Genomic DNA, 26,046 nt, shown 5'->3' on the forward strand with positions numbered 1-26,046 from the left:
CTCAAAGCCCCACCCCCAAGCCATGGCACGATTCGTGGGTCCTCGAGTAGGGGGCAGGGCTAAAATGATTTGTGTCATTTTAGTCCCGCCCCTTGCCGCGGACCCACAAAAAAACGGTAATTATTGCGGCACAGAAGGAGGGTGCGGGGGCTGCCTGGCAAATGTGGGAGTATTGCCGACCTTCCCGGGGGGGGGCCGGGAGGGGGACACGATTTTCGGGAGCCTCCCAGCAACTCCGGGAGGGTAGGCAAGCCTGTGTTAGGACTTAATTCCAAAAGTATACAAATAGGCAATATTATTTGGATTGTAGATCTGCAAGTGCCGCATAGACAATATTATTGGTGATGTTATTAGCTTCAGAGTTTGATAACAAATACATAATTGATTGGTTTGGTCATCTCTCCTGACTAGAGATGAAACAATGTCTTCCCCCCTTCACCTACTATCCCACCCCAGCTGAGTGCAGGATAAAGGTTAATTTTCCCCATCTTCTAGTGCAGAATACAGCTCTAAAGCCACAGCTTTTTGGACCAAAGAGAGTTATGAAAGTGGAAGGGAATATTTAAGGAAGTTACTGGGGGCCAGAGGTGTAAATAGATTTTTTTTCCTTGCAGGAACTGAGTGCATCGACCAATAAACTTGCTTGCGCCATCATAAACTCTTTAAGTTCCTCTTTTGCGGAATATTCCTTTTACTTTCTGTACTATTAATAATATCCAGAATAATTTGGAAACCTCCCTGAAGTTCTGCAGAATACTCCTCTGTTTTCCATGACAGATATATAATGATATATTTTACTGAGCATCTAATGGTAAGATAGTCTTAAAAACATGATTCTACAGAAAATGGTAAAACTGCGAATAACAATGTAATAAAACTGCACATGACGCATTTCCATCCATGGTTTCCCTACTTTTGCTTGTGCTACCGCTCCGAGCCTAGTCCTTCAAGAAAAGTCATTTCAAAGTCACATTGTAAATGGTGTCACGATGACCCATTTCCACCTTTGGCTCAAGGGCGGCTCTCAATGAAACATGGAGGGGAGTTTCATCTCCTGTACGTCCTCTTTCTACGTTCTTCCTCTACTCTTTGTCCTCTATGTCTTGTATTCCCACCTCCGTCAGCTCCACCTCCTTCTTCAGTGTTCCTCAGTTGACTTCTTCTTTAAATAGCCCCTACCTTTCATCACCGATGATGCCACTTGGCTTAAAATAAACTCCATCTGTGGTGGACAAACATTTACTTGGAGAGCTACAACTTGTACCTTCTCACCTGCTGAAATACATATTGTCTCCCATTCGATCTATTGCTGTTGGATCCCAAATTCCTCTTGGTTGCCCAGCTGCCTCCTCCTTCTTCTTCTTCAAATATGTCTACAGTATGTTCTGCCTTTCATCTCCGATGTTGCCACTAGTCTCAAAATAAACTCTGACTGTGGTTGATTAACATTATTTTTAGCGCTAGGAATGTTGAGTGGCCCCATGGTGAAATATCCTTTCCCAGTATATCTATTTTTTATGAATAAGATGATCGGCTGGACATGATGCAAGATAACCTAACCATTGTATTAATCAGTCCAATGATGCAGCCATTTCCTCAACTTCATTGAGTGTGGAAATGTGTGTACGTTTTTGTGCAATACACGGTTATTAAATAGTGCATTCCAGCTAGGGATGCCAATCCCGAAGCTATTTTTTTTTCAATCCCGGGATCGACTTAATGGTGGCAATGGCAGGTGGCAGCAGGACTGCATCCTCCTCATTTCTCTCCCCCTCATCCCTCAGTCCTTCTCTCTTGCTCTGTCTCTCCAATCAGTCCATATCTATCTGTCTTCCCTTACAGGCCCCTCACAGCTAGTCCTTATCTCAGGTTCCAGACCGTGTACTAGAATTTTATATATATTATATCCCTAAAGCTGTGCCCCTATCACTGCATTCCCCTGGTGGGCCCTTCATGCCTCAGTCCGACACTAGGGGCCATTCAGGTGTGCTTGCACCTGAACCTAGCATTGCAAAACACGCGTTTAAGCATGTGCGTGAGGGGCCCTGCAGCATAGGTTACAGGCCAGCATCAGGCTATCACTGATTAACAGTATCATGGCATTTTAGGTGTGGGAAGGGGTCGCCACCATTTGGGGGGTGGGAAGAAGCCTCGTATCTCTGTCGTAGGATGGGATTTCCTGACCTCTGTGACGGGAGGCTTGAGTCAATCAGACATACACAGTAAGCAGAGGGAGACAATTTGCCAATCATTATGGGAAACAGAACTGGAAAGCAATTAATAGAATCTTAAAATACCTAAAAAGTTATTTATTATTATTTATTTATTAGCAGTTTCTTATATAGCGCACACAGATTCCGCAGCGCTGTACAGAGAATATTTGACCATTCACATCAGTCCCTGCCCCAGTGGAGCTTAAAGTCTATATTCCCAACCACATGTACACGCACACACAGACATTCTAGGGTTAATTTTTTGGGAGCCGATTAACCTACCAGTATATTTTTGGATTGTGGGAGGAAACCGGAGTACCCGGAGGAAACCCACGCAAGTACGGGGAGAATATACAAACTCCGCACAGTTAGGGCCATGGTGGGTATTGAACCCATGACCTCAGTGCTGTGAGGCAGTAATGCTATAACCATTACACCGTCCGTACTGCCCCGCATATATAACACATGGTGGGTATTGAACCCATGACCTCAGTGCTGTGAGGCAGTAATGCTATAACCATTACACCGTCCGTACTGCCCCGCATATATAACACATGGTGGGGATAGAACGCATGACCTCAGCGATGTGAGGCAGTAATGCTAACCATTACACCATCCGTACTGCCCCGTATATATAACACATGGTGGGAATAGAACCCATGACCTCAGCGCTGTGAGGCAGTAATGCTAACCATTACACCATCTGCACTGCCCCGTATATATTACACATGGTGGGGATAGAACCCATGACCTCAGTTCTGTGAGGCAGTAATGCTATAACCATTACACCGTCCGTACTGCCCTGTATATATAACACACGGTGGGGATAGAACCCATGACCTCAGTGCTGTGAGGCAGTAATGCTATAACCATTACACCGTCCGTACTGCCCCGTATATATAACACACGGTGGGGATAGAACCCATGACCTCAGTGCTGTGAGGCAGTAATGCTATAACCATTACACCGTCCGTACTGCCCCGTATATATAACACACGGTGGGGATAGAACCCATGACCTCAGTGCTGTGAGGCAGTAATGCTAACCATTACACCATCCGTTCTGCCCCGTATATATAACACATGGTGGGGATAGAACCCATGACCTCAGTGCTGTGAGGCAGTAATGCTATAACCATTACACCATCCGTACTGCCCCGTATATATAACACACGGTGGGGATAGAACGCATGACCTCAGCGCTGTGAGGCAGTAATGCTAACCATTACACCGTCCGTACTGCCCTGTATATATAACACATGGTGGGGATAGAACCCATGACCTCAGTGCTGTGAGGCAGTAATGTAACCATTACACCAGGGGTGGGGAACCTCAGGCCCTGGGGCCGTATGCGGCCCCCAGAGCCGTCTGAGTGGCCCTCCTACCCACCAGGTGGTTTTGCCGGGAGTCAAGTAGAGGGGAATTCTCTCGAGAGGTCGGTAGTTCTCGCAAGGTTCCTCTTAATCAACAGCATCTGGAGACTGTCAGTCCTATTCAACGGGAGCCGCCGAAGCGTGGGATTGCTGCAGCAGGACAATTTGTAAAGCCCCGTACACACGGGGGAGATATATTGCTCAGCAATATATTGCTAGCAATATATTGCTGAGCAATATATTGCTGAGTGTCTCTCCTGTTCATCAGCGACCAGAGATGGTCACTGATAATCAGCAGACTCTGCTGGGGGAAGAGGCAGGGAAATAGCTGATCGCAGGATCAAGCTCCTGCGACCAGCGACCATCAGGGGCTGCACACGGGAGTGCGCACCCGGCGATTCATCGCCGACAGCACACACAAATCACTGGCAATATGGTCGCTCAGCAACCATATTCCCAGCGATATGTGCTGAAATTGCACCCGTGTGTACGCACCATGAGACATTTTTACATATGGCCCCCGAAGGATTTTTTCCCCATACAAACGGCCCTTGGCACAAAAAAGGTTCCCCACCCCTGCATTACACCATCCGTACTGCCCAGTATATATAACACATGGTGGGGATAGAACCCGTGACCTCAGCACTGTGAGGCAGTAATGCTAACCATTACACCATCCGTACTGCCCCGTATATATAACACATGGTGGGGATAGAACCCATGACCTCAGCGCTGTGAGGCAGTAATGTAACCATTACACCGTCCGTACTGCTCCATATATATAACACATGGTGGAGATAGAACCCATGACCTCAGCCCTGTGAGGCAGTAATGCTAACCATTACACCATCCGTACTGCCGTACTATATATAACACATGGTGGGGATAGAACCCATGACCTCAGTGCTGTAATGCAGTAATGCTAACCATTACACCATCCGTACTGCCCCAAAAAGTTAATCTTCCTTGAAGTTGGAATTTACCAAGTCTGGAAGTTCTACACTCAAATCATTCTGTGATTCAATTGGCGACAGATGAGGATGATGGTTATTCCTATACACATCGTATAGTAATGACGGCCATTTTCATCTGTTTCCAATCTGTTACTGTGATGACTTCCAACACTTATGGAAATGAAATGCCCAATAGTATTTTGGTAAGGAACTTCCTGCTTTCTGTTTCCTCTTCACTCATTGGTGACTTGGCTTTAGTTATTTTGAGGCGAGTGCTTATTGGTTTAGCATCTGACATTGAATACTTTGTGAGTATAATATCATTATAGGTTGCTGATCAATTGATATGACCCCATTCTGCAGATCTTCTAAGGCCTAGCAAGTACTGAAGTGTGCTTGATCCTGATGTTTTGCCCAGCTGCATGACATCTGCAATGGGCAGTTCCTGGCCTACTAGTAACAGAATTTCCACATACACAACACCAATAATAAAGCGTTTTTCTTCTATGTATCTGTTGTAGATACAATGATCAGTCTATGAAAGCACAAAGTCATTTACTTGTATTACAGCATATAGTTTGATTGACCAACAATGACCACTTCCGGATGCACAACAAGTATTATATTTACATACATCTACACTCTTGTGACCTTCAAAAAATGGCTGCCCCCATACAGCAGACAGTTTTTGAGGAAGCTTGAGGAGGCTGCGGTGTGTGAGGGTGGAAGGGGGGCGCAAAATACATAGTTACGCCACTGGGAGATACATCAACTGCCAATTAGTCAGTCTGGTGTGGCAGTTGGTGTCAGTGGGTGTGGCTAACCTGTTTCAAACACTTCATAGATTTGGCACCCATCTCATACCAATTCTCGAATGCAGCTGAAATGATTTGTCAATATACCAGCAATCTTTTATGTGACTGCAGGGGTGTAACTAGATATTCGTAGGCCCCATAGCAAAAGTTTGGAAGGGCCCTCTATTTAGCAAATGATGGTGATAAATGTATGTGAAACATATTACTTAAACATTAAAGATGGCCCCCTTCAGCTCTGGGCCCCATAGCAGCTGCACCCCTTATGCCTATGGTAGTGACTGTGAAACTTGAAGCTGACTCATTTTAGTTGTTACCTTTCTTTTCTTATGTAGCATTCAGATATATTAGTTTGCTTTCAGTTTGCATTTAGAAGCTTTGTAGCCTTTCTTAAGTCATAATACATAATCATAACACTTGCACATTCATTTTCCGGGCGTTATAATTTTGGTGTGCAGTGTTCTTAGCACTTAATTTTGAACTTTAGCATTTTAACCAAAAATACTTCTGAGCCTCTGTACCAATCGACATTAAGGAGGTTATTCTGGTTGGTGCGGTCCTTTCCGAATTCTTTCGGAGCTGACCGAACGCCACGCTGTGCAGAGATTGTAAGAACAAACGCCCACAGGTCCTCCGCATTCGGACGGACTCACTCTGTAAGAAGAGGGTGTGTTTTCAGACAACATCCAAACCGTGCATGTGCGGTGGCAACACAACGATTCTGCACGGTCTTACAGCGTCAGAACGGACGGGAAGCTGCCCGTACGCACCGATGCGGGGTATTTCCATAAAAGTGACATGTATATTTATATTAGTGATACCAATTTCTGCCCATTGCTTGCAGTGTAAATGTGTGTAAAATATCAAGAATGCAGTCGTGCTTTCAGCATATATTTGTGTATTTAGTAATGGTCCATTTAGGCAGCAATGCTTCCAATTGAAGCTATGAAAAGAGTGTAATTAATCACTAATGAGTAGAGATGTGGATTGTATTGTGTTCAGCTGAGAGTGATTCAGGTGCGGGCGTACTAATTGGGCGAACCGAATGCCTAGCGCATGAACAAGTGGTCTCCGCAAAGTGAAACTTGCTTATGAAGACCGCATATTTCATGCGTGTTGGTTCGTTTGCAGTCGGTGTGCTGTCCGAATGCACGCCTACCAGAGTTTGTGCACTCCCTCGTGTACGCCCATATTTACGCCCAGTTTTGCCCACTTTGAAACCACGCCCTTGTGTAGGTCCGAATGACGCCCATATTACGCCCATATTTCCCGAGTCAATTCGGTGGACATTTCTGTACGGTATTAGTGAGAACGAGTACGAAGACCATGCATGGCACATGTGCATTGCGTTGCCTACGCATGCGCAGATGGCTAAAAAGCGCCCTCCGAAAGAATTCGGAACGGACCGCACCAAGCAGAATAAGGCCCTAAGTTCTAATCATTGACATAGCGCTCTCCTCATCATCGAGTTGTATTCCTACAGATATTCATTTCCAAAATATGGATACTCTTAATAATGTGATCACTCATATTAGTGTGCATTCACTCAATTCATACAGTGTTCACCACCTATCCACATGCCACATGCTGACATTTTCTAATGTTCTTCACTTGAACCTATTCTTCCCATTACTTTATCTACATCATCTGGGTTGCTATTGTCATCTGGATTAAGGGCCTGATTCTGGTTCACTCGCAAAATCAATTTTTCTCTCTAATGGAGAAAACCATGTGCACTGCAGGTGGGGCAGATGTAACATGTGCAGATGAGTTAGATTTGGGTGGGGTTAGTACTTCAAAGTGATAACTCTATTGTAGTGTAAAAATCAAAGCAGCCAGTATTTTCCCTGCACAGAAACAAATGAACTCACACAAATCTAACTCTCTCTGCACATGTTACATCTGCCCCACCTGCAGTGCACATGGTTTTGTCCATTAGAGAGAGAATTTGATTTTGTGGGTGAACCAGAATTAGGCCCATGGTGTCACTTTCCACAGCCTCTCAAGCTTAAATAGCATTTTCATTGTGAACTTTCTTATGGTAAATTCTTCTGAGCCTTTAAGTTTTATAAAGCTCGTCATGGATGCAGCTAGTGTATTCCTATTCCTATACTGAGACACTCGACAGCGTCACTTATTAACGAGTCTCTCATGTACACTTCTATGACTGGGCCGATGGTAATGCTATAATGTGTTCCATTACCCATACGTAGGGATTGGGAACCTGATCTACAGAACAGTAAATCACAGTTTAACGTTAATCATGGTAGATTACATGGATATGCACTGCATGGATTAGTGCAGTGGTTCTCAAACTAGGTCCTCAGGACCCCACGCAGTTCACGTTTTCCAGGTCACCCGGCAGGTGCACTCATTACTGTCTGACACATTTTAAAAGATCCACAGGTGGAGCTAATTATATCAGTTGATTCTTTGAGAAAAACTGCAAAACATGCACCGTGTGGGGACCGAGTTTGAGAACCTGTGGATTAGTAAATCAAAGATAATGTTTGAACAGATAAATGTGAAATTGATGTGATATGATGTCAGAAGCTGGGAGTAAATATTGCTGGAATGAGGTCAGTGCAATGGGTCGTACATGAGGATGATAAGATTCCTGTTAATTATGGATGAAGCTTTAGTGGTCAGTGACAGTGTAAGAGAGCTCAGATGCCCATACACTTGTCCGATTTGGGAGGATTTCGTCAGATCCAGACGGATCCGGCCAAGAAATCGGCCCAAATCGGATGTGTTTGACACCTCATCTGACCCAATGCGCGGTCCAGTGCCCACCGGGTTGGACCCGACAGATTGAACCAGGTGCACATCGCGTGGTCCGATCCGTAAGTGTGTGACAGCGGTGAAGAATCGTTGTTACATACTTATGTGCAGCAGTGGGGTCCGGGCATCCGGGTCCATGCGGCACGGGGCGGGCAGCGGGGTCCCTGTGGCACTGGACAGTAAGGCAGCGGATCCGTGCGTCCGCAGGGAACTAAGCAGCGCTATTTGCCGGGCGGCAGCACGGTAAGCGCTGCTGAATTTGGAAACACTGGCTGGACGCTGATTAGCTGAGATTCAGCCAATCAGTGTCCAGCCAGCCTTATCAAAATGTTTTCAAATTCAGCAGCCCTTCCCACACCAATGCCCAGAAAATAGCGCTACTTAGTTCCCAACCACCGCACGGACCCGCTGACTTACGGTCCAGGGCCGCAGGGACCCTGCTGCCTGCCCCGCGCCGCACAGACCCCCCTGCCTGCCCCCCATACCTGCCAGCTCCCTAGGGATATACATGCGATTTATTGCATATATAATTTGGCACACCAAGTGTATGGGGGCCTTTACTAAACAGTAAACTGACATGAATGCAATTGTCAGGCTTAGAAAACATTAGGAACTGGATATAAATATACGTTATCGACACACCATCAGGGCTCTCATAGATAATATACTTGGACCGGGATAGAAGGGTGGATACGTGACAAGCAACCGAATGAACCTGGTTTCAATCCTTTTGTCACCTACTTCAGTTGTTAGATAAAGAACTTGTCTTCCGGCATCTCACGCACCAAGACAGATAGTGTGATGGGAAACTATGCCTGAAATATTCTGTATACTGTAATAAGTATGTGTGTGTGTGTGTGTATGTAATGAAGAATGCAAGTCACGTATGTTTTATTGCAAAAAATAACTGAAGTTAATGTTTCCCCCTAGAAAAGTCAGCAGATGCCCCAGATGCTGCTGCCGCCGCCGCCGCCCCGCCACCGCCTCCTCCTCCTGCTGAAGTCCCAGAAGCACCGGCACCAACCAGCTCTGAGACATTGGCCCCAGTTCAGGAAGAGAAGAAAGATGAAGCCCCCGCAGCCGGTAATTATTACTCTGCAGGAGATGTATTGATCTGCAGCTCTGCTTCCATCCAGTAAAGGAAACATACGCTCTGGCTCCGAATGAAACACCAGTTGGCACTGCTTCCCACTTGTACATGTGCGGACACACAGCTCACAGCCCGCTGCCAGCCAGTCACACACTGCTGGCCCCACACAGCTCACATCCTGCTGCCAGGTCACACATTGCCGGCACCACACAGCTCACAGCCCGCTGCCAGCCAGTCACACACTGCCAGCACCACACAGCTCACATCCTGCTGCCAGGTCACACATTGCCGGCACCACACAGCTCACAGCCCGCTTCTAGCCAGTCACACACTGCCGGCACCACACAGCTCACAGCCCGCTGCCAGCCAGTCACACTGCCAGCACCACACAGCTCACAGCCCCCTGCCAGCCAGTCGCACTGCCAGCACCACACAGCCCTCTGCCAGCCAATCACACACTGCCGGCACCACACAGCTCACAGCCCGCTGCCAGCCAGTCACACACTGCCGGCTCCACACAGCTCACATCCGGCTGCCAGCCAATCACACACTGCTGGCACCACACAGCTCACAGCCCGCTGTCAGCCAGTCACACACTGCCGGCCCCACACAGCTCACAGCCAGCTGCCAGCCAGTCACACACTGCTGGCCCCACACAGCTGACAGCCCGCTGCCAGCCAGTCACACACTGCCGGCACCACACAGCTCACAGCCCCCTGCCAGCCAGTCGCACTGCCAGCACCACACAGCCCTCTGCCAGCCAATCACACACTGCCGGCACCACACAGCTCACAGCCCGCTGCCAGCCAGTCACACACTGCCGGCTCCACACAGCTCACATCCGGCTGCCAGCCAATCACACACTGCTGGCACCACACAGCTCACATCCGGCTGCCAGCCAGTCACACACTGCCGGCCCCACACAGCTCACAGCCAGCTGCCAGCCAGTCACACACTGCTGGCCCCACACAGCTGACAGCCCGCTGCCAGCCAGTCACACACTGCCGGCACCACACAGCTCACAGCCCGCTGCCAGCCAGGCACACACTGCTGGCTAGGGATGCCAATCCCGGGATTCAGGATTGAAAAATGCTCAATCTTGGCCTCCCTAATGAAAAAAAATAGGCCCCTCCTTCAAATGTCCCTATAAAAAGTCTTCTAAGCCTGCCCCCCCCCCATGGCACCAATCTTCCCCATGTGCATCCTCCATGCCCCGTCACTTACGGCGGCGGTGTTACAGCTCACAGGCAGGAGACACCAGCTGAATCATGCTGTGCACCGATTTCAGTACTGCCCCTGTCACCCCTCCTTGGATCCGACCATGCATACAGGGTATATTATAGACCAGGAGAAGGTTTTTTTTTTTTGGGTACCCTACTCTGAGCATTTGGATGCAACAGTTACCCTACTTTGTGTCTTCTTATGGTAGCCTATTCCACCCAGGGTAATCCTACATAGTGAACCCAAGGCAGCTGCCTCACCCGTGATAGGGGAATATACAGTTATTACCCCAAATGTCTGCACCATTCCTGCATTATTCTATCTGTGCGCTTGTCTACCGCTGTATTTACAGTATAGCTGTTAAGCGCCTTGGGGTAAATTTACGGAGATGGGAGTTTTCTGAAGATGGGATGTCTCCCATAGAAACCAATCAGATTCTTTCTATTATCTTCTAGAAGGTGCTAAATAATTAAGTAGAGCCTGATTGGTTACTATGACCAACATCCCATCTTAGTAAATTTGAGTTCTGTTTGATAAGTAGCACATTATAAATCAAATGGGTATGATTGTTATTCTTATCATTGTAATGTGCATCGGTTTCTCTTGCAGTAGAGATGATATTCCCATGTTATGTTACAGCTCCCATCCTCCCGACAGAGGCTGCGCAGAATGAAATCGGGCTGTTCTTGGAGAGACCGGTGGATGGAGAGGTCACTGTTGGTCAGTGTTGCAGCATTTCATTGGATAAAACTCACAAACGTTTATGTCACATGACTGTCATGTATGTAACTTATTTCCTACAAAATCACTACAGGCGAAAACATTAAATTTACGGCAAGAGTGAACGGCACCAACTTGATGAAGAAGCCAGTGGCAAAGTGGTTTAAAGGCAAATGGATGGACTTGTCTAGCAAAGTGGGCAAACACCTGCAGGTCACTGAGACCTACGATCGCAACACTAAGGTAATGGGGCCGACGCTGCGCGGAACAGGACGCAGTGCACGGGTGGGGGGGGGATCCAGGTCTTCTATGTGTCTCTTGTGTTTCCCATTATAAGACAGACAGGTGACATGAGGTGCAGGCAAGTGAGTATGGTTGGGATGGCCAGGACATAAGGCCGCAGGTTGGGAGATGAACAGATGGGTCGTCCAGTGCCTGTGCACAGACCCAGTGACAGGCGGGGGTCAAAGGGGACAACTGCCCAAGGCCCCAATGTTTAAAGGGGCCCCAAAGAATGGGCTGCGACACATGCTAGCATTGGATTAGCAATTAAAGGGATACCGGTAACAGGACACATGCCAATTAATAGATGTTGGAGAGAGAGTTCCGTAAAAATAAAGCAGCCAGTATTTACCCTGCACAGAAACAACATAACACCCAAAGCTAACTCTCCCTGCACGTGACTGCCCACCTGCAGTGCGCATGGTTTTGTCCATTAGAGAGAGAATTTGCTTTTGCAAGTGAACCAGAATTAGGCCCATAATGTCACCATACACATTGCCCTGACGACTTGCCACATCCAGGAAGGTATGCGTTATAGCACATTGGTACAATATTAGTAAAATACCTCTCTTTCTCTCTGTCTCTTTCTCTCTGTCTCTCTCTCTCTTTATCGCTCATATTCTATTCTTTATCAGATTTACACTTTCGAGATCCACATAATTAAGGCCAAGACCACCTATGCAGGAGGCTACCGCTGTGAGGTGTCCAGTAAAGACAAATTTGACAGCTGCAATTTCAACTTGAATGTTCAAGGTACTGTCCGACAACCAGCTGTCACATGTTCTCCCTGGTAATCAGACAGATGGGTGTGATCATAGGGGTGAGTTTTCATTGAAACTGTATAATATCACTGCTGGCAACGGCATTACTCCTCCACCCCGAGGCCAAAAAATAGCACCAGACTCACAGATTGTTTTTAATTCAGCGACCAATGAGTGCGGAGGTATGGTAGGTGCGGAATAGATAGAACCACACTCAGGGCCGCCAAGAGAAATCCTGAGCCCCGGTACAACAACTTCCTGGGGCCCCCACGAACGGAGCTCCCCGCACACTCTGCGGACCCGATGTTATGCCAGGGATTTGTGTGTCATCTCTGCCATGGCCGCACCCGCGCTGCGGCTGACTCACCTCCGATGCTCAGCCAGTGGGCAGCGGCGGGCACACAGACCCTGCTGCAGCTTGCTCCCCCAAGCGGCAGCTGGGGCTGCCTTACAGTAGTTACACCACTGTCTGCCAGGGGTTAACATTCTCTGCCGGGGGTTAACATTCTCTTTGCCATGGGATTAACCTGCTCTGTCAGGGGTTACATGCTCTGCCAGGGGTTAACATGCTCGTTGCCATGGAGTTACATTCTTTGCCAGGGGTTAACATGCTCGTTGCCATGGAGTTACATTCTCTGCCAGGGGTTACATGCTGACTTCCAGAGTTGGATCTCAGCCCCAGCAGCATGGAGGGAGGCAGCAGACACAGAACAACCAGCCACCCACCTTCCACCTTGGAACACAGTGACCTGGACATGGGTGGGGAACCAGGTCTGGCACTGCTGGGCTGGAGACATGGCACTGGCACCTGCTGCTGGTGGCGGTTGGGATGGGAATGTGGGGAGCAGGGAGCAGGGCGCAGGGCGGGCTGGATTCTGCAGAGTGGGCTGACCTTGGCACACTCAGACCCGGCGCACTTGCCACCAAATCGAAAAAAAAAAACCTGTGTGTTCAAACCAGGGCCCCCCTGACAGGCTCGGGCCTGGGTAAACTGTACCTGCTCCCCCCCTCTCGGCACCCCTGACCACACTTACTTGCGCCACAAAGGGACTTGCGATTAATAGGATTTATCCCATGGCCTAAGTCCAAGAACTGCTGCTATTTACTCATGTTTACAATTAAAGCTGCACAAACTAGTCACGTGCTGGGGGCGGTGTTACTCCTGGTAATTAGTCTAGCTGGGTAACCATATAAAGGGTTACAGGGAATAATGGCAGGTTTGTCCAACGTGACCAGATGTCTCAGAATGGGGCTATCACAGAATACCAGGGCTTCCTGACCCTCTACGTACCCCAAATCTAAGACGCTTTTATTCAATGGGACTTTAAACCCTTCCGTCTAATGGATGTATTATTCATTTACTGATTGTCCAGTAGGATTGGGTACAGGATCCCGACAGTCACGGTGCCAATGGTCAGTATGCCGACAGCGGCATTCCAACGGTCACAATCCTGACATATATTAGTAGGTTTGCTAACCCATCTCCTTACATTTACCCAAATCCTGAACCTCCCTTCCCTCAGCCTATCCCCAACCCTCGCGGTGTCACTTTTGCGCTCTGGGGACCCTTGTGAGTCTGCAAGAATACACTCTTTAGGACTCTTTAAATGAAGTCAACATACATGAGTGAAGCAATATCTTTTCAAAATAAATAACATTTATTGAATTTCTGCATAATACATGTGGTATAAAAACAGTAAAAGAGATAAAGTATATCCAGGTGAAGTATACACACTATTTTAAAACGGGTTGTGGCAAGATGTCTAAGCCTAATACCGGTACACACAAACGTGGGGTGGGTGGGGTAAGGGATAACACACAGGGGGTATGCCTTTAGGTGTGATCACACTTGTATTCTGTCTGGATGAAAGTTTCTGTAGCCTTCAAATGAGGATGCCGCTGTGGGCTGATATTACCTCTTCCAGATGTAGGAGATGGACATGGAAACGTCTGCCGGCAGACTCCCGTCGACTGACCTCTATTAGGGTGAGGTGTGATCGGCGGATCCAGGTGCTTGCGTGCCTTCGACTAGTTTCGCCAGGTAACTGGCTTCCTCAGGATGGTCGCGACCATCCTGAGGAAGCCAGTTACCTGGCGAAACTAGTCTTCTCACACATGGTGGCTCTGAGAATAGTGGAACCCGGGTCCCAGTGGGGTGATAGGGGCTCCAGCAACAGAACATGTCAGTTAGTACAAGTTGGAGAGAACACTCTGTATAGATTGTTATTCATGGTGATCTCTATACTAAAATAAGAGCTGTTTCTAGCGCAAAGGTTCTCAAACTCGGTCCACATGACCCCACGCAGTGCAGGTTTTACAGGTCTCCTCGCAGAACCAAGTGAAATAATTAGCGTCCACTTGTGGATCTTTTAAAATGTGTCAGTCGGTAATGAGTGCACCTGTCGTGTGACCTGGAAAACGTGAACTGTGTGGGGTCCTGAGGACCGAGTTTGAGAACCACTGGAGTAGAGTAAACTCTTTTAGTGACTTCTCCTCTCCTCTTTGTAGAAGCCGCCAATGCTGGAGATGTTGACATCCGCTCCGCCTTCAAACGCACGTAAGTATTCATCTAGCAAGTCCTATTGTAATTACCGTCTTCAATTCATACGTGGCGGAATCTTCCGAAGCTCAAATGTAGCAATTAGGTGTCATTTCAGTGGATTGATGAAATTAGTGGCTGCAGTAAAGGGATTCGCTAGGGGAATTCAAGTGATGATATAATACTTTTACAATAATTGCATTGCATTTTACAAGCATCACAAGGTTATTACTGTAGCGGAATACTTCCCAAAACCAGGAAACACCAAATGGGGGATTTGGTGTTTCCTGCTTTTGGGAAGTATCAGCTTTGTTGACTGACATACAGTAGATAGCGTAGAAAGATTTATTTTTTTAGACCACTAAATAATAGGTCTGATTCAGACGTGTACGCTAGGCTAGCGGGCAGGTAAACGCAACCCATCAGTCCCGCTGGCCGAATCCGCTCACTTGCATGTGCGCGGATGCGTTTGCATAAACATCCGCTCCAGGAGAGAAATCAAGGTCGCTCACCCACTATTTGCCAAGAGTGACTTTTCCAGTGGCCGCTTCCCGATGAATTCGGGGCAGGTGCTAACGTCATGTGATGTCAGCAACCCACCCCAAGCAAGCATAGACACGCCTGCGTTAGCAGGTGTATGCCCAGCATTTTCTTGGGCACGCCCACCGTTTTTGTGGGCACGCCCAAAAAACGCTGGGTGGTCTCCTGCATCCGCCCCCCTGGCCACCCTTTGCCCGCCCCCCAAACTCGTCAAAGGTGTTCATTCCAGGGGTTTGCATATGTGCATATACCCCTAACATCGGCCGGGGAAATGAATACAGCCCGCTATCTGCAGGCCTGAATCACCCCCAAAATCAACGGTTTGTTTTCTGCTCTCTTGTGGCGGGAAAAACCATATTTAAATGATCAGTTTCTCTACAGAAAGCTCGATACATTAAACCATATGAAAAAGCTCCTTTTTAACTACCACATAGCGGGCGTTTAATGTTTCCCCTTATTTCCCATTTTCGAAAATAAGGAGAATTAATGATTTAAATGTGGCCATTTTTCACCAGCGAATCGGCCATGAATCACGTTTGCAGAACCACCTATTTGAAATGTAGAATCTGCTTTCGTGGAAACAGACGCTACATTTTTGAATTTGCGGAAAAAGCTGTTTGGTCTAAACATTAAAAGGGGGAATTTCCACTTAATTTTTTTTTTTTTACATATGATGTTAATGTCCCACGAAAGATCATTTGCAGGTGACTTATTTGTATGTTGATACTATAATGGGGGGGGGGGGTAGTGGGTAGCCACGGAATACGGTGACATAACGTCCGTTTCCCCAAAGAATAGACGAAATTTGCATTCCAGGAAAAACATGGAATGCAAATTCCATCTATTCTTTGTGGATACGGCCACTATTTCACCGTTTTCCGTGGAATTAGAACATTGAATTCCCCCCCATAGTAGACGAAAAATACAACGGAGTCATCTGCAAATGATCTTTCATGGGACATTAACATCATCGAGGAGAAAGAATGAAGTGGAAGTTCCCAATTTTAATGTCTAGACCAAACATTATGACGTTGTTACAAAAGAATCAAGTTTTACTTCTTTCAAAATACACAGAAAAGTTGAAACGGTGAAGTTCCTTATAGCGACCAATTAAATTCTAGTTTCATTTTATAGAATGTAATTGATAAATGGTAACTGAAATCTGATTGGTTGTCTGGGCCACCTCTTTACTTGTCCTCGATACAAGGTTTGATTCATATTTAAGTGCATGTTTCCTGAAAATGGATAAGGAGGGTGACTTCAAATGGCAACATGCAGAGGGACAGTTGATCAACTTAAAAAAGTTAGACACTTGAAAAAGTCGACAGGTCCAAAAGGTTTATACAGTCAACATGGTGATATGGAAGTGATGACACAAAAAAATGGTCAACACAAGTTTTTTGTTTTTGGGTGTCATTGTGTATGTTGGATCATGTAAAAGCCAACTTAGTGTAAAGGTGTACCCTTGTGGGCTCGCTGTGCCCACCACACTTTGGGCAATGTGTCTTGCTGTATATAACTGCACTTGGTTCAGATTACTACTCCCAATCATAGTCCATGTAGATGGCAGTATAAAATAGTTGAATTAAAAAAAACTAGCATCGATCGTAGGAGTGTTGACATTGTCAGGTCGACCACTTGAATCTGTTGACCTTCAGTACTGCCCACTTTTTACATGTTGACTTTTTTTTGACCATTTCGACCTTTTGTACCTTCCGATTTAATTCATGTTGACTACATGGGGTCGTCCGATTGGCTGCCGACCTATCATCCGGAACCAATGTGAAATCAGTATTTTGACTAATGTTGGACAATACAATATGGAAAATAAAATGAATGTGTTCTGTAACCATGAAATAATGAATATGCCTGCCTCTAAAACTTGTCTAAAACATCCAGGAGCATAGTAGGACCACAGAGAAGAAGGATATCCTTTGTCAGGTAGATAACCTTTGCTCCAGCAAATTATCTAAGATATCCCAATGACCGCCCTTTCCGAAACTGACATTGATAATCCGTTATTATATTAAAACTGGGATACTTGTCTAATGAAACGTCGTTCCAAGGCTTCTTCTTGGCATTGACTCAGCAATAAGGATTATATCTTGTCTGCCGGTACCAACCTAAAGAACAAGTTGCTTCCCCATTTCCTGTTATCCTCCCGACCAGTGGTGGATCCAGGGTTGGGTCTCCAGCACAATTCAAAATTAAAATAGGGGAGCCTCACTAACTGTCAGGAAGTCAGTTTGGAATGGCCACTGGTGGCAGTGGGTGTGGCTGCTCTATTTGAATTTTGAATTGTGCTGCAGCTCCACCCCTGGATCCACCACTGCTCCCGACCATTTCGCATACTTGCACATTTAGTAAACCGGGCCACTGTGCTTAGCAATGCGATCGCTCAGGACACAGCAATGCACCAGCAATGTGTGCTGAGCAGTTTGTCAAGGCCAGAGTTACTGGCGATGGCTTAGGCCGGGGGTTGATACATCAAGCTGTGAAAAGAGGGAACAAGTTGCTCATTGCAACCAATCAGCTTTGAACTTTCAAGTACAGTCTATGAAAAGATTGGTAGAAGCTGGTTGCTACTGGAAACTTCTAAATTGGTCCAGTTCTCCACACTTTTCGGTGCTTGATGCATCAACCCATTGCAGCGAAATATTTAGGGGGCGAGGTAATAGGATTAGAGATTCAGAAAGTGAGAGATTTGGTAAGTGTGATTTTGCAGTGTAAATGATTGCCACTTTAAAAAAACCTGGAGATTTCTTACCAAATCTTTCACTTTCTGAATCTCTCATCCTATTACATTTCACCCTTAGTGTTCCTTATGTTGTAATACAATATTTCATGTCAGACATGGGGATGCATTTGTCATACCGGTGATTGGGATGCCAGCAGTCGTAAGACCGGCGCCGGAAGCCCGACTGTTGAGAATACCAATACCGATGCCAGAATCCCAATACCAACACCGGAATCAAGACTGTCGGTATCAGGTTAGGCATTACAGGTTGGGTTAGAATTAGCCTGTCGGGGGAGGTGTCTTGGTTAGGCTGCAGGAAGGGGGCGGTTAGGGTTAGGCAATAAGGGTGGATGGTTAGGGTTAGGCTGCAGGGGGAAGGTTAGGGGTAGCCTGCTGATAGAGGAGTTAGTAGTTAAGGAGAAAAAGTTAGGATACTTACCTACAAAGTTTTGGCATCCTAAGTACCGGTATCCCGTATCCAACCCCACTTCTTGATTATTTCCTTTTAAGGGTTCTTGTCAGGACGAATGTGTGTTGGAAATGTCTCTTAGCAGACAATGTAAGACACCCCTTATTACCGTATAAGTCTGGATTACCGTTTGAGATATTAGCAAGATCCAAAAGTTAAAATGAGTATAAGAACGGATTTAATGTCAATACGGAGAATGCTCATCATTGTCATTGGGATGATTGCTGAGCAAAGAAACATCCAGAATTCTGTGTATGTTGGTGTGGAAGATGCCATTTTTCCTTTGACTCTCAATACACCTTAATTCTGGGATTTTGATTGACAGACCATGTGTTCTACTCACCCTCTCAGCACTGTCACTTATAGCGGTAATGCTGCATCTGTCACATTATACCTGTATCCTGGTCACGCATCTCACAGCTCCCAGCATGCCTTCTGCCCCCTCTGCACCCATCTCATTGCACCAAACTTACTGCACTCTCTGTCTAGGAAGCTTGTGTTACACGTGTCACTAAGATTAATGTTTCTCTTGAACGACAAGGAGCATTACAGCTTGTTATGTCTATATATTGCCATATGCTATGTCTGCTCCTTGCAATACAAGCACATTTTGTACTTTATATATGTTGTCTGTTGCTCTCTGTACTGTTATATTAGTGTAGTTTGTATAGAAGATTCTCTTTATTTCCTCTGGTTTTGTAACAGTATAGAAACCACTTTCGGCCGTTATTATTTATGTAACCTATTGTTGTATGCTCGTGTCTGGATTTCGGAGGTATTTTTCCAAGTCTAAATTTACTAAAGCTTCTAAAAATGAAAAAAAAAAAAGGTAATGTTGCGCCTAACAACCATTTTGTCTATCATTTTCTAGGATGCAATAGAGAAATGATAGAGAGATTGTGATTGGTTGCTATGGGCAACATTCCCGCTTTTAATTTTTTGAAGCTTTATTAAATTTACACCTTAGCATCAGCATGACCAATAATCATAGTCATACTTACATGGGGGGTGGAGCCGGGGGCCGGGTGGCCAGGCAGTGCAGCATGGAGGCAGACGGGGTGGAAGAGATGGAGGTGGGAACTGCGGCTGGGAGAACGGTGCTGCCTGGAGCCGCGTGGGGTGGCCAGGAGCCGGGCAGTGCGGAAGAGAGCGAAGCAGGTGGGTGGTGCGGCAGGGCAGTGCAGAAGAGAGCGCGGCTGCTGGAGGTGGGCGGTGCGGCCTATGCAGCGTGACCTCTGGCCACGTCACACTGCACAAAGCCGCACATTTGTTGACAGGAGAAGCCTGTTTTAAGAGAGAAGAGGACCCATGTGCAGTTTCTGCTGCAGGCCCCCTCCTCTCTGATGGCAAGTAGACTCCTGCATTATGCCAGAGTCTACTGCACATGCATAGGTCTTTGGAATATGGCCTCCGCACATTGTTCCCGGGACATATCCAGTGCTTAGGAAAATCACTCGGAAATTACTTTGGCAGCCATTTTTTTAGTGATTTGTGTCTTCGGTGCCGAGATGCCGCTGTACGACTCTGGAGGGGTAGGTATGATATATGGGTGCAGGGGCCCATGTGCACCGCGCACACTGTACCCATTATAGAAACACCTATGGTTTGAAGACCCCACCTTGCCAATGACTTCCACTTTGAAGAGAAAAGGGCGTTCTGGCCACAGTAAGTGTAGGAGTAAGGAAGTGGTAGGGAGACAAGAGAGACCATTCACCTGCTATCTGATATACTTAATATGTAACAGAGACTGGACATGATTTACCCCAACCAATCTATGCACTTTATTCATAGCATATTGATCAACCTTAGTGAGAACCATAGAGCTTCTATCTAGACCCTAGAACATTACAGGACAGCACCATCTATCTGTGACTGTATGTATTGCTGCATTATTAAATGAATGGTGCTGCTCTGTTTTTGCTAAAGTTAGGTTGTGCTGGTACGGTATCATAGGAAACGCATTCAGGGCACACACTTTTTGCCTCACTCCTACCAACCATTGTCTTTGTACACCCCTTTTTTCCAGCGGTGATGGAGCGGAAGAAGCCGGAGAACTGGACTTCAGCGCTCTTCTCAAGAAAAGGTGAGAGTAATGTAGCAATATATCTGTCCCTAACAACTGCTCTCCATATACACACTCCATACTTACAGTACAAGTCCTTCTCACCTACTATATACATATGGCCTACATGCTTACTGTACATTATTGCTGTGTAGGCTACGCCTCTCACACAGGATTATACATGTTCATTCAGTGGTGTAACTAAAACATGAACAGCCACCAGCAAAAGTGTAATTCTGCTTGTCGTCAGCAGTTTTACACCCCCTCCTGCCGCTGCCGCCAGTCTCTCGCACATCGCCTCAAAATCTCCTTAACAACTGTCTTCGCTGAGGCGGGGGCCATTTTGGGATGGACATTTTCAATTGCAGCAGGTACAAAAACTGTATGCAGATCCCAGTTGTGGTTTAGCACTAGGCCCTGCAGACCCCCAGCCACCCGGCGCCTCCAGGCACTACAGCTACACCATATTTTCTAGTACAGTATTTATGTTATGAATCATTCCGGAACTGTTCTTTATTTCCTTCATAAATATTGCTATAATGGGCATTTCACAAGCACATCAGACTTCTTTTATTCCATATCTTCCTCATAATTCCTGATTACAGGGCAGTAACTAGGGGTGGGCAAGTGTTGCTACTGCCCAGGGCTCAGGGCCTGGGATGTGTTATCATTACTTCCCTGTTGCACCAGTATTTGGTTTAGCCTACTGAGAACTGAAGCAGAGCCGCTTCTTACTGGTCGCGCCCCCTCAATGTGACAGGGAGTCATGTGTCCAGAGGCGGGGCTGGCACAGTATGCCCTGTTTCGTCCCTGACTGCATCATGTAAGGTGCTTATATTGGGAATGGTCATCATTGTCATTGCCATTGATGGTTACCATCGATGGTTGCCATCGATGGCAGTAGTGGAACTGTCCATTGATAGTGGCTTACTATGCAATGGATGACCATCAATGTTTTACCTATCGAAGCTCATTCATTTTCTTTGACTGATTGGCCTGTGAGCTAGTAAAAACATGTGGGCGGGCTTCACGGTGTCAGGGACGGAACTATGTTCCATATCCCGGCCCCATGGGGAAAAAAAGAACCAAAAACTATTTGGTTATGCTTGATATCGCTGCAGGGAAACCATCTGGTTCTCCCCCATTGATGACAAAACTATTATACATCGGCCATAAACCATCGATGATTTGGAATAGGTTATATACTGTAGCACAAGTCATTTTACAACGTAATATAATGTAACTTGTGGATGAGATCTCTGACTCTCAGCGTGCACTGATATACATACAGAACCTACATCTGTCACAACTCCTCTACTGTACAATGAAACGTAATGTGGTATTATGTACTGATATAGGCTGTATACTGTACAATGAATTATAATGTGGTATTATGTACTGATATAGGCTGTATACTGTACAATGAATTATAATGTGGTATTATGTACTGATATAGGCTGTATACTGTACAATGAAACGTAATGTGGTATTATGTACTGATATAGGCTGTATACTGTACAATCAATTATAATGTGGTATTATGTACTGATATAGGCTGTATACTGTACAATGAATTATAATGTGGTCTTATGTACTGATATACTGTAGGCTGTATACTGTACCGTGTGCTGAGTCTTGTACTTCCCATAAGTGGTTTATAGCTGGGTGCAAACATCTTCTGAATGCAATTTGACTGCGGTACCCTAATGATGGGCCAAAATATTACTTGTATAATTAATACTTTTTCTAATCACCAACAAAGAAAACAGTAAAGCAGACATCAGAGGGGGGTTATAAAAGTGCAAAAGGTCCATTTAGTGATGTCACAAGCCAAGTTTGGTGCAAAATATACCCATGCTCATTGCATGGGTGCATACACCCATGTGCACTGTATACTGTACACCCACGTGCACTGTATACTGTACACCCACGTGCACTGTATACTGTACACCCACTTGCACTGTATACTGTACACCCACGTGCACGGTATACTGTACACCCACGTGCACTGTATACTGTACACGCCCACGTGCACTGTATACTGTACACGCCCACGTGCACTGTATACTGTACACGCCCACGTGCACTGTATACTGTACACGCCCACGTGCACTGTATACTGTACACACCCACGTGCACTGTATACTGTACACCCACGTGCACTGTATACTGTACACCCACGTGCACTGTATACTGTACACACCCACGTGCACTGTATACTGTACACACACGCCCACGTGCACTGTATACTGTACACCCACGTGCACTGTATACTGTACACCCACGCCCATGTGCACTGTATACTGTACACGCCCACTTGCACTGTATACTGTACACCCACGTGCACTGTATACTGTACACCCACGTGCACTGTATACTGTAAACCCACGTGCACTGTAAACTGTACACGCCCACTTGCACTGTATACTGTACACCCACTTGCACTGTATACTTTACACCCACTTGCACTGTATACTGTACACCCACGTGCACTGTATACTGTACACCCACGTGCACTGTATACTGTACACCCACGTGCACTGTATACTGTACACCCACGTGCACTGTATACTGTACACCCATGTGCACTGTATACTGTACACCCATGTGCACTGTATACTGTACACCCACTTGCACTGTATACTGTACACCCACGTGCACTGTATACTGTACACCCACGTGCACTGTATACTGTACACCCATGTGCACTGTATACTGTACACCCACTTGCACTGTATACTGTACACCCACGTGCACTGTATACTGTACACCCACGTGCACTGTATACTGTACACACCCACGTGCACTGTATACTGTACACCCACGCCCATGTGCACTGTATACTGTACACGCCCACTTGCACTGTATACTGTACACCCACGTGCACTGTATACTGTACACCCACGTGCACTGTATACTGTAAACCCACGTGCACTGTATACTGTACACCCACGTGCACTGTATACTGTACACCCACGTGCACTGTATACTGTACACCCACGTGCACTGTATACTGTACACACCCACGTGCACTGTATACTGTACACACACGCCCACGTGCACTGTATACTGTACACCCACGTGCACTGTATACTGTACACCCACGCCCATGTGCACTGTATACTGTACACGCCCACTTGCACTGTATACTGTACACCCACGTGCACTGTATACTGTACACCCACGTGCACTGTATACTGTAAACCCACGTGCACTGTAAACTGTACACGCCCACTTGCACTGTATACTGTACACCCACTTGCACTGTATACTTTACACCCACTTGCACTGTATACTGTACACCCACGTGCACTGTATACTGTACACCCACGTGCACTGTATACTGTACACCCACGTGCACTGTATACTGTACACCCATGTGCACTGTATACTGTACACCCACTTGCACTGTATACTGTACACCCACGTGCACTGTATACTGTACACCCACGTGCACTGTATACTGTACACCCATGTGCACTGTATACTGTACACCCACTTGCACTGTATACTGTACACCCACATGCACTGTATACTGTACACCCACGTGCACTGTATACTGTACACACCCACGTGCACTGTATACTGTACACACACGCCCACGTGCACTGTATACTGTACACCCACGTGCACTGTATACTGTACACCCACGCCCATGTGCACTGTATACTGTACACGCCCACTTGCACTGTATACTGTACACCCACGTGCACTGTATACTGTACACCCACGTGCACTGTATACTGTAAACCCACGTGCACTGTAAACTGTACACGCCCACTTGCACTGTATACTGTACACCCACGTGCACTGTATACTGTACAGCCACGTGCACTGTATACTGTACACCGCACTGTATACTGTACACCCACTTGCACTGTATACTGTACACCCACGTGCACTGTATACTGTACACCCACGTGCACTGTATACTGTACACCCACGTGCACTGTATACTGTACACCCATGTGCACTGTATACTGTACACCCACGTGCACTGTATACTGTACACCCACGTGCATTGTATACTGTACACCCACGTGCATTGTATACTGTACACCCACTTGCACTGTATACTGTACACCCACGTGCACTGTATACTGTACACCCACGTGCACTGTATACTGTACACCCACGTGCACTGTATACTGTACACCCACGTGCACTGTATACTGTACACCCACGTGCACTGTATACTGTACACCCACGTGCAATGTATACTGTACACCCACGTGCAATGTGTGTAACCTGACAGCCATCCTGATCGTGGTGCTACGGGATCAGCCCTGCCGTCAGCGTACATCGGACCTTATTATTTTCCGTTCGTAGGTCCGCGTGCAATGTTAGCGCATTGTTGCACATGAGCTGGGTGCGTGGGACAGAGGGATGGACATTCGCATATGGGAGCGCCCAGCGTTTCATGGGCATTCACATGTGGCCATGACGGACATGCGGGGGGCGGGCAGCTGATATCACCGGATGTCACCTGTCCGCCCATTTCCTACTGAACGTGCAGCATATGTAATGTTGCTCAGAGCCAGTAGCAGAAGGTTCCCCTACTGTTAGCGGCCTCACTGCATCTTATCAGGGACTACTGGTAATTACAAGGCCTTCAATGGAAATTCACACAAGCAATATACGTCCATCCGTTCCCCCACATGCCCTCCGGGACCTTCCCAGACAGCAGGACCACATGCGATCTGTCACATGCGGTCCTTACACATGTGATGCAGGTGACCCCTGTTCCCTGTTTTTTGTGATCAAGGAAGATATTTAAATGAATAACTAGTCATTCCGAGAGTGGTAGCACTGTAGTCTGGGTGGGTATTAGTCATAGGGTCATAGGGTCAACAGCCAAGAGGTGAACCACTATTGATCAACAGGCCATAGCTCAACACATGAAAACATACCTTAGGCCTGCATGGTCAATAGGTCGGCAAAAGCACGTGGAAAAGGTCAACATGAGTTTTTATCATTTTGCTGTCTGTGTCGACATTGGTCGACATTAACACTGTACATGATGGGGTGTGGCCTAATGTTGAGGGGTGTGGCTTAGCACAGAGACTCCCCATTTTCTTCATTTTGGGGGTCTAGCACTCCCTAAGTAGATGGACAGCCCCTGGTTCCCTCCCTATACTAATAGTGATCACTTTCTTCCCCAACTGCGCCTCCCCAGTCCCCAGGACACTATGAGCCACTGGAGCCGGGATAACGGGACAGTGTCCAATAGTGGGACGGTTCCACTGTAATTGGGACCAATGAGAGGTTTGATCGTCATCATAGTAGTAGGATCTCATTGCACTTTAGTAATCCCTTTTTATTGGTCGCTGTACAACGTACGTACATACAGTATCCCCTGTATCTTATGTCTTGCAATCAGATGTATGACTGTCTCATTGATAGACCACTATTGGGAAACCCATGTGTCTTAGGATAGCACAATGCTTCAGGTGGTACTATCATTATAGGATCGTTGTTATCATTGTGTTTGTTA

At 46.7% G+C, this 26,046-nt stretch overlaps 1 protein-coding gene across 1 annotated transcript in view; it reads left to right on the forward strand.

The window, feature by feature from the left end:
- MYBPC3 (myosin binding protein C3) overlaps window positions 1-26,046 on the forward strand; it is a 109,070-nt gene that overhangs the window by 9,087 nt on the left and 73,937 nt on the right. The window contains exons 3-8 of the mRNA XM_083164396.1: window positions 9,062-9,214; window positions 11,082-11,162; window positions 11,257-11,405; window positions 12,080-12,197; window positions 14,714-14,762; window positions 20,517-20,573. Coding sequence (XP_083020522.1) covers window positions 9,062-9,214; window positions 11,082-11,162; window positions 11,257-11,405; window positions 12,080-12,197; window positions 14,714-14,762; window positions 20,517-20,573 — 607 coding nt within the window. The remainder of the gene's footprint in view (window positions 1-9,061; window positions 9,215-11,081; window positions 11,163-11,256; window positions 11,406-12,079; window positions 12,198-14,713; window positions 14,763-20,516; window positions 20,574-26,046) is intronic.

This window comes from Crinia signifera, chromosome 11, assembly GCF_055691185.1.
Source record: "Crinia signifera chromosome 11, ASM5569118v1, whole genome shotgun sequence".
Lineage (NCBI taxonomy): Eukaryota > Metazoa > Chordata > Amphibia > Anura > Myobatrachidae > Crinia > Crinia signifera.